A 12,881-nucleotide genomic window follows, 5' to 3' on the forward strand; every position below is an offset into this window, starting at 1 on the left:
TCAATATTCAGTGTATGAACATATAACAATACCCTTTCATATTTCAGGAAAAATAGAATTGATTAGATTGTATCAGGTGGTCAGTCATTAAACCAGAAGCACTGATTTAAACCTGCTTATCCATTAATGACAAATCAACCAGAAGCTTAACAAATAGCAGTCCTCAAACTTTAGCAAAACAGAATCCAAAAGGAAATTACAATGTATGTGACTTGAATTAAAAACAATAAAAATACAGAATTAGACACTTTTGTGCCCCTTTTTCCTTGTGTGTGACATTTTATCTAATGTACAATTAAAAAGATGAACATTGTTTCTAACATTTAACCTGATGTATCGGAAGCAAATGAACACTAAGACCAAACAGGTTGTTTCTCTATAAAACCTGCAACTGAAGGCGGTCTAAATGTAAATGATTTCTATAGTACTGAATTGAACTTTTAGTGGTTTAAAATACCATCTACAAGTTTCAACACATATGTTATTTTTAAACTTCTGCTATTGTGTAACTTTAATAATGAATGATTGCTGAAAAAATGTATTTTTCACAAACATATACTAAAATATTTGAAAATGCTTTACCAACAAATAATGTACTCAAATTAAATAAGGAGGTTGCTTGGGCATCTAGTCTGGACGCCTCCCTAGGGAGGTGTTTCGGGTATGTTCCACTGGGCAGAGGCCCCAGGGAAGACCCAGGACACGCTGAAGAGGCTACGCCTCTCGGCTGGCCTGGGAACGCCTTGGGGTCCCCCCAGAGGACCTGGAGGAAGTGGCCTGGGAGAGGAAAGTCTGGGCATCTTTGCTTTCTGTCCATCCATGACCATGGTCCCAGGTGAGCGGAAGAAGATGAATTGATAATGGACTCATTTGAAAATATAGATCTGTTTTCTTAGAAATAATACCCCTAATTGCTGGATGTCAAAAGATTTTTTTTTTGCTCAGTCATTCGTGTACTTTGCAGATGCAGGATTTCTTTGTGTGTTTTGAGAAGTTTTTTGTGAGCATGGCTAATTTGAAACAAAATTTAAAATGACAGCGTCATCAAAGCAGTTCCTTTAGTTCATTTCACTTTTACTTTCTGCCTGCATTCTAGATTAGTCTACATTATTTCACTATCGCTATTTACAAGATAGGTGATAGAATATTAAATTAGTAAAATATGACATTAGACATTTTGAGAATACATTGAAACACTTTTTCCAAAGGTTTATTTTTAAAAGTAAAAAAATTCACCATTCAAACTTCCTCCAAAAATGAAGTAGTATTTCCTTATTTTTATTTTTTTGTATATTTTCTGGTTTGTAAATGGTCTGTTTTTCCCTGTGAAAATCCCTCTTGAAGGACAAATTTAAGAGATTTATTTGAATAACATTTGCAGAAATGTGGTACAGCCAGCAGGTGGCAGACAAGGTCAAGAATTAAAAACCTTTAAAAACAAAATAAATAATTTTTACAACAAACTGCCTATGGGACACTTAAATTAAATTTGCTATACATTTGATTTATTTACTTAATTGCTTAATTTGTTTTTGTTTGATTTCAAACTCAATCCATAGTGTCTAAGTGTAAAATTGTCAAAGAAATTTATTCAAAAAATATTATTTATAAATATTTTTTTACTTTTTCAAATTGTTGACTTTTGTTTAACCCTTGTGCTATCTTAGATGACCCCACCCTTACATTGACGTGTTCTCCCTACCATGATAAATGTGGATAAAGGTGGAAAGATTTCATGTAATCCATGGAACCCAGTGAAGATCACAAATCATTGAAGAAAAAAAGTTCAGAGCACTGTCTAGTGGGTCTAGATGACCCAACTCCCAATGTTAAAGTGCCAAGGATAGCACAAGGGTTAAAGAATTGACTGTAGCGTCATCATGTTACTGGTTTGCTGCGACTTTTGCAGTCTCGCGTCCAGGTAATGATGGACTAACAAGTGAGTTTTATAAGTTTTTTATTGCTAAATTGACCCCTTTTCTAACAAATTTATTTGAAGAGGCTTTAGACATTGGTATGTTGCCCGCAACTCTCAGACAAGGCCTCATCAAACTCATCCCCAAACCACAAAAAGATAAATTATGCATAGAAAACTGGAGACCAATTAGTCTGTTAAACAATGATGCTAAAATATTTGCTCTTGTTTTTGCCAAAAGATCAAAACCAGGACTGGATAACATTATTGATGAAGAACAATCCGGTTTCATGCCTGGTAGAAATTTTGCCAACAATATCAGATTAATACTAGACATGATTGATTATAATGAATATATTAAAGATGATAGTTTTATCTTATTTGTTGACTTTTGCAAGGCATTTCACACAATTAGTCACAGTTTCATGATACGAGTTATTAAAGAATTTGGATTTGGTAAAAGATTTTTAAAAGCAAATGAGGTTCTATACAACGGATGCAACAGCTCCATTAAACTGGCACATGGTACAACTCCCAGATATGATATTAACAGAGGAATCTGTCAGGGATGTCCTCTCAGCCCTTTTCTCTTTTTACTAGTTGCTCAGGTTATGCCCCTTCATATTAAAAAATGTCCATTTCGTGGTATTACAGATTTAGGGAGAGAATTTAAACTCTCTCAACAAGCAGATGACACAACAATTTTTTTGGCCAATAAACATGAAATAACAAATGCAATCAAAGGAATCACGGACTTTTCGGGAGTCTCTGGATTGGAAATGAATCTTAACAAATCTGTCCTGTTTCCACTTAAAGACTGTGATTCACCAGAAATAGATGGTGTTCCAGTTAAAACTTCACTTACATACCTTGGTATAATTATTGATAAAAATGAAAAAAATCGCAGTGATGTTAATTTTAAGCCAATAACTGAACAAATTATCAAAAGATATAATATGTGGTTAATGAGAGATCTTTCCCTGAATGGTGGAATTCTGTTATCTAAAGCTGAGGGAATCTCTAGATCTGTCTATGTGTCTCTGTCTTTAGAAATGCCAAAACACATCTGTAACCTATTAAACAAAACATTATTTGATTTTATTTGGAGGAAAAAATGTCATTATTTAAGGAAAAATGTTTTGTGTCACACCAGAAAATATGGGGGCTTGGAAGTATTAACCTTTGAACAACTCTTTTAAAATAAGGTGGTTAAGTAATTTATTGAAAGGGGAAGACAATATCTGGAACGCATTTCCCAAATACATATTTGACACAATGGGAGGCATTAAATTCTTGCTAAAATGTAATTATAAAATTGAAAAATTACCCACAAAACTTTCAAACTTTTACAAACAAGCCCTGCTGGCCTGGAAACTCGTTTATAAACACAATTTTTCTCCAACATCTTGTTTTATTTGGAATAACAGTAATATACAATACAAGAATAAATCACTTTTTTCCCTAGATGGTATGATAATGATATTGTTTTAATCTGACAACTTTTCAATTCTCATGGATATCTTCTGACGTATGAAGAATTGCTTTTAAAATTCGGTATTCCTGTTCCACCCAGAGAATATGCAATAGTGTTAGATGCCATTCCAACCAGTCTACTTCAACTGTTTAAAGGGATTTATAACACAAGTCAATTAAGAACCCAGACAATTTTTTTGGACAATGTGGATATTTGTGTTAATTCAGTTTCCAATAAGCAAATAAGAAATCTTTTACAGACCACAACCTTACCTGCTGGGAAATTCTATTGGGACTCCAAATTTGTGGACATAAAATGGACTTATGCTTGGACTATTAGTAATAAATACTGTCTAAATAACAAAATAAAAGAGGTGTCCTTCAAAATATTGCATTGTATATATCCTACCAAAAAAACTTTGAGTAGATTTGTTGTTGACATGGACCTGTCTTGTTCATTCTGTGGAACTCAGGAGGAAACTATTTATCATCTGTTTGTGGACTGCAGACATACTAATATGTTTTGGGTTGAAGTGGGGAACTATATTGGAAATATAACTAAACAAACTGTTACATTTTTGGATAAAGACATTACTCTGGGTTACTTTAATGTCAAAGTAGACAAAGATTGTATCTTCATCACACAATTGTTTTTACTATTGGCAAAATTCCATATTCATAAAGCCAAATGATCAAACTCCAAACCTAAATTACAGCAGTTTTTAAATGAAATAAATCAGTACTGTACCAGTATCAAACATCTGCAAAACCAAAAAGCAATTCGAACTAATTTGATTTTTGAAAAATTTAAAATTTATTAAACCTCAAAGGTATTTGAATTAATGATTCTTTTTGTACTATGTTGTATATGTATGTGTATATATTTATATATTTTTTGTTCTATTTCTTATATTTTTCTCCAACATGTATACATTTCAATTCCCCCTGAGACATTCACATTGTTATTGTATTATTTTGTTTGTCAATAAAGTTTGGGAGGGAAAAAAGGTTTGCAGTCTCGCGAGAGTCTCCACAAGACACGGCACATTCTACATTGTGCGGTGTGGATGCTAAGTTTTGCAACTTTCGTGTAAAATCTTTTTATTTTATCTTCCTCTCGTAAACAGCGTCCTGGAACTGTCCTCAAAATGAGTATACTTGCAAAAATAGCGGAGATTGAAAATGAGGTAAGGTTGAAACGTTGACTAGTTAAGCAAACACAGCAGACACGTTTTAGCTAACGCTTAGCGTTGGATGCTAACAGTTGTGAATACTGATGATAATCATAATCTCGGCTGGGTTTTATCTGTATACATTTGACATTTATGCACCTGACAGCTTAAAATACTCAATATAAGTTTTGTATCAGTCCGTCCCCCCCCCCCCCCCCCCCTGGATTACAAAGAATGTTGGTTAAAGAAAAACAACATATGTCGAAAACACATGACTAATAAATGAGGTTGTGGTTAATTGTATTAATTTAAAAGTTTAGCCTGATGACGTTTTTAAGTGTTGACCAGACATTTTAGATGTAGCTTGGGTAGCTACGGCACCTGACCAGTTTAAATCCACAATATATTTACAAGACATTGCATTTAGAGAAAAATAATAACTTCTGTAATGATTTTATTTTTTTTAGAAATTTGCTATTTTACATATGATACTTACTCAAAGACTGAAAATAGTAGAATTTATCCAATCACTTGTGCATTTTTGCCATGTGGGTTTCTTTTTTGAATCGTGTGTGCCTGTGTATCCATACATATAAGCTAGTTAAAACTTTATTTATAGTTTATAGGGTATTTATTTTGAAACCCTATAAACTATATTTATCAATTACATTGACATGGGTCAAAACTCCCAATAGGGAATTTACTTTGACTGTTAAAACTTGTTTATTTTGATTTGATTGATTTAAATTTACACTTTATTAAGTAAACCTTGCTAGTACTGGGTCGGGCCCCGTTTTGCCATCAGAAACTGCCTTAATCCTTTGTGGCATAAATTCAAAATGCTACTGGAAAGATCCCTCAGAGTATTTGGTCCATACTGACATGACAGCATTACACAGTAGCAGCAGATTGGTTGAGATCTGGTGATTGTGGGGGCCATGTGAGTTCGGTGAACTCATTGTCATGTTCAAGAGACAAGTCTGAGATGATTCCAGCTTTATGACATGGCGCGTTGTCCTGCTGGAAGTAGCCATCATCAGAAGATGGGTGCACTGTGGTCATAAAGGGATGGACATTGTAAGAAACAAGGCATTCTGTAGTGGTGTAACCATGATCAATTGATTCTAAGGGGCCCCTAGAAAATGTCCCCCGAGCGAATGTTGCAGCAGAAATAGACTCATCAGATTAGGCAACGTTTTTCCAATCTCCTATTGTTCCGTTTTGGTGAGCCTGTGTGAATTGTAGCCTCAGTTTCCTTTTCTTAGCCGACAGGGGTGACACCCGGTGTGGTCTTCTGCTGCTGTTGCCCATCTGCCTCAAGGCTGGACGTGTTATGCGTTCAGAGATGGTCTTCTCCATACCTCGGTTGTAACGAGTGGTTATTTAAGTTAATGTTGCTTTTTCATTTGATGGAACCAGTCTGGCCTCAGGCATCAACAAGGCATTTCCGCCCACAGAGCTGCTGTTCACTGGATATTTTCACTTGTTCGGACCATTCTCTGTAAACCCTAGAGATGGTTGTGGGTGAAAATCCCAGTAGATCAGCCCTGTCTAAAATACTTAGATCAGCCCGTCTGGCACCAACAACCAGGCCACGTTCAAAGTTGCATCTTTTCTTCCCTATTCTGTTGCTAAGTTTGAACTGCAGCAGATCATCTTGAACATGTCTACATGCTTAAATACATTCAGTAGCTGCCATATGATTGGCTGATTAGAAATTTGGGTTAATGAGTAGTTTGATGTGTGTCTAATTAAGTGACCAGTGAGTTTATTTCAAGCATTAAAAACAATTGACTGCTACAATAAAAAGTAACAAAACACATATATCAAACCCATGTCAGATATAAAGCAATGTGTTTATTAGAATAAAAGGAAAAATAAATGATTTAAGATTATGCCATCTTCTTGACAGTGTAATTACTCATTACTTGGGGTGGCAGTGGTGAAGCGGTAGGGCGGTTGACCCATGATCGTAAGCTTACAGGTTTGATTCCCGCCTTGCACGCCCATGAGTCGAAGTGTCCTTGGGCAAGACACTGAACCCCACCTTGCTTCTGGTGGGAGGTTGGCGCCAGTGTTTGACAGCGGAGCCGCCATCAGTGTGTGAATGTGTGTGTGACTGGATGAATGGGACTATGGCTGTAAAGCGCTTCAAAGAAGGTAGAAAAGAGCTATATAAGTATAAGTATAAGTATACGCCATTTACTATAACCATAAATAGACTTTTTTGTGGGAATACAATCATATCACAATAGATTCATTTAATATAATGATTATTAATTAGTCAATTAGAGTTTGATTTGTTGCTTCAATGGAAGAGGGAGAAGCAGGATTTTCATAATCACACCCCTATTGTGTTATTGCTTTTTATATGTATTTTTGCATTCTATAATCCAGTTATAATAAGTATATTTAACATTGTATTTAGTTTGTTCTGTTTAGTATCTAATTCATGAAGGAATAGGCTGCAAAAAATGTCAAGTATATGAAATATTAGGGTTAAAATAAATTTTTTAAAAGATTGTGCACATCAATGAAATAAATTGAGTGTTTACTTGTGTTTCTTTGTGATTTAAGCAGTTATGAATATTTATGATGTTTGTTTTTTTCTTATAAGAAACAAATCTGATCATAAAATTGAACACCAACCATTCCCATTAATGTTTGTCACTGTGTACAGAATCCAGATCAGTCAACAGGATGTGTATAAAAAAACAATGTATGTCCTGTATATTTACTCTTGCATTTAAACAAAAATATCACTTTTATTTAAAGACAACCTGGGAATTTTGCATTCAAACTATAATGCAAACTGGTGTCGTTGTATCCCATAGATGGCCAGAACTCAGAAGAACAAGGCCACAGCTCACCACTTGGGTCTGCTCAAAGCACGCCTTGCCAAACTGAGGAGGGAGCTCATCACACCAAAAGGAGGCAGTGGGGGTGGAACCGGGGAAGGTGTGATTAAAAGCTTCAAATTTAATCTAGTTAATTTTTGAACAAAATGTAAACATTTGTCTTATGTTTACCTTTGCTGTCCAGTTGATTGTGACTTATCTGTGGCTTTCAGGCTTTGATGTCGCAAAGACAGGAGACGCTCGTGTCGGCTTTGTTGGTTTTCCTTCAGTCGGAAAGTCAACACTGCTGAGTAATCTTGCAGGTGTTTATTCTGAGGTTGCTGCCTATGAGTTCACCACCCTTACAACAGTACCTGGTGTCATTCGGTACAAAGGTGCCAAAATTCAGGTACTAGAATCTCAATATTTGTTTCACTGTTTCCAGAAAAAAAATAAGAAGTCGGAGTGATTGGTTTGCAGTGAGTTTGTATTTTCCTTTTTCTTTTCAGCTTCTGGATCTCCCAGGAATCATTGAGGGAGCCAAAGATGGCAAGGGCAGAGGCAGACAGGTTATTGCAGGTGTGCTCATTGTGCTTCTGTGCCACAACTAGACTATAAGAAATACTACTGTGAAAATGGAGCGATCCCTCACTCATATAGGCTTCAAATTTCATGTTAAAAATGTTCTATTATCTGCAAAATTATCTTGCAAATGTAACATATTCAAAATATTTTTTTATATTTTACTTTAAAAACTGCTTTCCTGTTTTTATTTTATTTGTTGTTTTTCTGCAGGAACACTAAGCATTTGATTTAATTTCCACCAAATTAATTTATTGTGTAAAATTAATAACCCCCCATGATATTTTATAGAATTTTTTACTCCTGCTGCACAAACTAAAAGGTCTTTCTTTTCTGCTCGCCGTTGTCTTTCCTTTGTCTTTTAGTGGCTCGAACCTGCAATCTAATCCTAATAGTGCTGGATGTGTTGAAGCCTCTTGTTCATAAGAAGCTAATAGAACACGAGCTGGAGGGCTTTGGAATCCGACTTAACAAACAACCACCCAACATCGGATTCAAGAAGAAGGACAAAGGAGGCATTAACTTTACCACCACAGTATGTCACGCGCAGCACACCAGGGCTTCACATTTACTGATGCCACCTTTCCTAAACAGTAGAGTAAAAAAGAAGTGCAGTGTTAAAATATAGATCACTTATTAATGAATGAATGAATATTTTAATCATTTTGTAATTTTTGATTTATTCTTGCACTCCAATGGGATGTATCTGAAATGATGTTGCAAAGTCAAAACATTTTGTACCAAAATGTTGGTATTTTTTAATTCCTGCACCAAAGCAAGAATTTCTCCATATATTTAAATTTACTTCTGATTTTAAATGCTTTAAATCAATAGAAATGTATTTTCTAAATGCTAGTTTGTGCCTATATGATTCTGTCTTTTTATGTTATTAAATCATTCTTTAGTGTTTTTTTTATTTTATTTAATTCAATATTTCTTTCCATCGCACAGCTCAAAGTCTTTGTCTTTTTTCTCTGTCTGTCCGTCATTAGTGTCCACAAACTGAGCTCGATTCTGAAACAGTTAAGAGCATCCTGGCCGAATACAAGATCCATAACGCGGATATCACTCTGCGTGCCGACTGCACCGCTGATGACCTCATCGATGTGGTGGAGGGAAATCGGTAAGCCTCTGAAGTGCCACAGCGCTCCTCAGTCATTCCCTGTGGGTGTGGCCATTAAGAATTCACATGTGAACCCCCTGACACTAGTGCAGGTGTATTAAAAAAAGAAAAAACTAAGCTGCAGGATCCAGCTTTCATACCTTCTGCTGACTCAAAAGTCTAGATTTACAAGAACAGATAAAATCTTTTTTTATTTGTTTAAAAAAGCATTGTGTGCTGTGTTAAGTGGGTTGTATGTTTGTGATTTATGACTGCACACACCAGGACTGCATTCATCTAGTTTATAATTTATTAGTATTAAAAGAAACTGTAAAAACAGTTTTCTTGCAGCTTTCCAGACATTTACTCCCGTTTGTCCTTGTCTCAACAGGGTCTACATCCCGTGCATTTATGTCTTAAATAAAATTGACCAGATCTCAATTGAAGAGCTGGATGTCATTTACAAGGTCCCACACTGTGTCCCCATCTCAGCCCACCACCGCTGGAATTTTGATGACCTGTTGGAGAAGATGTGGGATTACCTTAAGCTTGTGCGCATGTAAGTGAGGCTCTGACTTCAAAGGGTCCTCTGGGATTGAAATAGCTAATCTAGCAGGAACTATATGTTTATTACTGAACATTTTAACTAACTGATAATAATTTGCTTTTTTGCAGCTACACCAAACCCAAAGGACAACTTCCCGATTACACATCTCCCGTCGTGCTCCCTGACGGACGAACCTCCGTTGAGGATTTCTGCTTAAAGATTCACAAAAACCTCATCAAAGAGTTGAAGTAGTGAGTATTGTTGCACAAGCTAAAGATTCTGATGCAAAATTAGCTGTGTCTGTGTCACTTGGGAACATTGAAGAGGTCTCAGTTAATTTAGAAGAAGAAATAAAAATCCCATATGTCACGTTTCCCTGCTGAGGAGTTAAAGTACAACATGTTCTCTCTGGACAATGCATTTATGAAGTCCATTTCTCTGGGCCTGGCACTGATACATACACTACGGTTAAATGAGTTATTCCCCAAAGAACTATAAAACTAGATTCCAAGGCAGTTTATGCGGCTTTGAAACATTGTTTGCGGTCAAATGTCTTTCTTCTTAGTGAGCAGACGTTATGTTATATACAAATGGGCTGAACGGAAGGGGGTACATATGCATCTCACAATTGACCAGCAGCAAAAACTGTTTGGAGTAACTCAAAACTTTACTATTTTCTATTCTGTTTGCGCTTTTTATACATAATGAATCAAGTGTGCATTTGTTTTTATTACTCACTTGATCAGTTCAATGTTCCTTTATTGCATAGAAACACTTAAGATTAAACCTTTTTTTTTTTTTAAATAAGTTTTTGTTTCTGTGAATTTGTATTTTTTCATCAAATCATTGATAAATGAACAGTGATTTGCAAACAATAACAGCTGGCTCACACCTAAACCTCCTGGCTGCATGATAGATAAATCTGAACTCATTCTGCTGCTGCCGCATGCTTTCCTGGAGGAATGTCACAACCAAACCACGAATCAGAAAGTCACTCGTTGCATACCTGTATGTTCACATTGAACGTGTCAAACAACTGTGCTAAATTCAAGGATTTAGGTTTTACTTCAGTTTACTTGCTATTTATCAAATTAAAAAATAGAGTTTTAAACCGAATGATGGGGAAAAGGAAACCCTATTTTTCAGTCATATGTTCTCTTTTACACACATCAGGAAAAAGGTTCCAAACGTCTGCTTATTGAATTAACTTAATCCACCTATTACCATAGTTTACACCTACATGTAATGAGTCACAAATAAAAATGCATCTTTTTATTAGTGTTTTAGTGTTTTAAATGAATCGGTACTGATCGATCAATAAATGTGTCTAATACACACATTTATGCACAATCTTTAAAGACAGGAGGCACAGCAATTCTGCAGCATTATGCTAAACATGCATGGGAAGCCTTAGTTGTCTACTGATGACAAATCCCAGCCATATAGGCAGCAATCTTTGTTGATATTTTTAATACATGTGTAAGCAGGTTTCATCTATGTACCTATGCAGGAGATTAATAAGAATGATTTGCTAAAAGAAGCAATGTTACATTCAAATTTGTTTTAGGGTTAACGCACCAAATAGCTGCATCTAATGTGTTTTTCTAGATCGATCCAAGACTGCATAATGCTGAGTGTCACTCGCACTTCCCAGATATTTTGTAACTAGGGTATTTTGGCTGGAAGGCATTGACGTGGTCGTGTCAGATGTAAACAGTCGGCTGTTAAACATTTTCTTACAAGAGACGTCGACCGCTAAAACAGAAAGTAGTGCCCGTTGCAGTCTCTGTGAACAGGAAAGGTCTCTTGTTCTTGAAGCTGTAATCCTGTTGCTCATAATTTTTATTTATTTATTTCTTTTTTGTCGTTCTTGGCTTTTACCCAAACGTAAGTACTATTACTATATGCCTGTGGTCTGGCAAAAAAAAGCCTATTTGTGCATCACTCATTAAAATAGCACAGTCACTTTAATCATAGTTCCCTTTTTTTTTAATCGAGAAAGAGATGGATGAAGCATTGATTTGAGTTTATTTTTGGATCTGAGATGATTTTCTTTAACTAGCATCTAAAAAGTCATGAGCTGAAGTCATTAATCTGTCTGTATGTTGCTGCTTCTGTGCATTAAACGTCCTTGAGGGAATGGATGGGTCAAACGGTGTCATATGCACTTAGAAGGCTTTTTATAAAGGTTGACATTAGATTATTTCTCTTCATAGTGAAACCATTTTTCGGACCACAGGGCTGAACAGTGCAGTTTAGGCACAGATTTAGTGTGTTGAAATCTTTTTGGGTGCAGTTCTATTTGATATATTTATATAATAAAGCATTTTTTCCCCCTTTCTAGTGCACTTGTGTGGGGCGCCTCAGTGAAACACAACCCTCAAAAGGTGGGCAAGGACCACGTGATGGAGGACGAAGACGTTATTCAGCTGGTCAAAAAGTGAAAAGGGATCTGAAGTCTCTGCATGGCCTCTGCATCACCTCGTCTTAATGGCTTCACAGTGCATCACCGACGTGTCCGTCAGGACACTTGTGTCGATCCACATTGTTTGGCTGAATTTGAAAAAAAAGTATTCTATCAAAAAGCAAATCTACATTTCTTAACCATATGCATAGTTCATATTGAATATTGGTTAAAACTGTATAAAAACAAATCCCAACAATAAAAACATATTTGATCATTTATTGATTCTTTCATCTCTCATTAATGTGTATTTTCTGAAAATTTCCAGCAAAGAACCTTCTCAAAAGGATGAAGCGTTGTGACATTTATGAACATATGGAAAGGAAATAAATTGCATTTGAATAAAAATTTCCCAGACGTGACCTTGTTGAATTTATCAAGCAGCCATCTTAATTTTTTTTCCCAGTCTGGATAAAAGAGGGGGAAAAGCGGGTTCCATTTGAAAGCATTGTACTGCACAGTGATTTATGTGACAGTGATGATGGGGGCAGTTTTTCAGACTGCTGGCCCACACCCTTAGTTTTGTGGTGGGGACAGCCACTCAGGTTAATCAGTTCATTCCCTCCGGTGCTGTTTGGGGTCATCAGATACCAGCTGCTCAGAAAGAAACAAGCTTTCATAAAGCAAAAAATAAAGCCTTCTGACCAAGCTGTGCAAACATCTGGGAGCCGGTGCCGCATGGAGCACCCCCCACACGCCGTGATTCGGCCATTTTGTGCCTGCATTGATTGGAGTCATGGCGGCTTTGCTTGTAAATGATTATGCAGACTTTGCGTAATGGATGTAACC

At 36.1% G+C, this 12,881-nt stretch overlaps 1 protein-coding gene across 1 annotated transcript; it reads left to right on the plus strand.

Moving 5' to 3' along the window:
- The first annotated feature begins 4,372 nt into the window (after nt 1-4,372).
- On the plus strand, nt 4,373-12,313 carry drg1 (developmentally regulated GTP binding protein 1). Its single transcript, XM_004074815.5, has 9 exons — nt 4,373-4,575; nt 7,395-7,518; nt 7,631-7,806; nt 7,907-7,976; nt 8,345-8,514; nt 8,972-9,102; nt 9,473-9,640; nt 9,757-9,879; nt 11,973-12,313. The coding sequence occupies exons 1-9, from the start codon at nt 4,537-4,539 to the stop codon at nt 12,070-12,072; spliced, it is 1,101 nt and encodes a 366-aa protein (XP_004074863.1). The 5' UTR covers nt 4,373-4,536; the 3' UTR covers nt 12,073-12,313.
- The last annotated feature ends 568 nt before the right edge of the window (nt 12,314-12,881 follow it).

Source organism: Oryzias latipes, chromosome 12 (assembly GCF_053564925.1).
Source record: "Oryzias latipes strain Hd-rR chromosome 12, Olatipes_Hd-rR_3.1".
NCBI classification, from domain to species: domain Eukaryota; kingdom Metazoa; phylum Chordata; class Actinopteri; order Beloniformes; family Adrianichthyidae; genus Oryzias; species Oryzias latipes.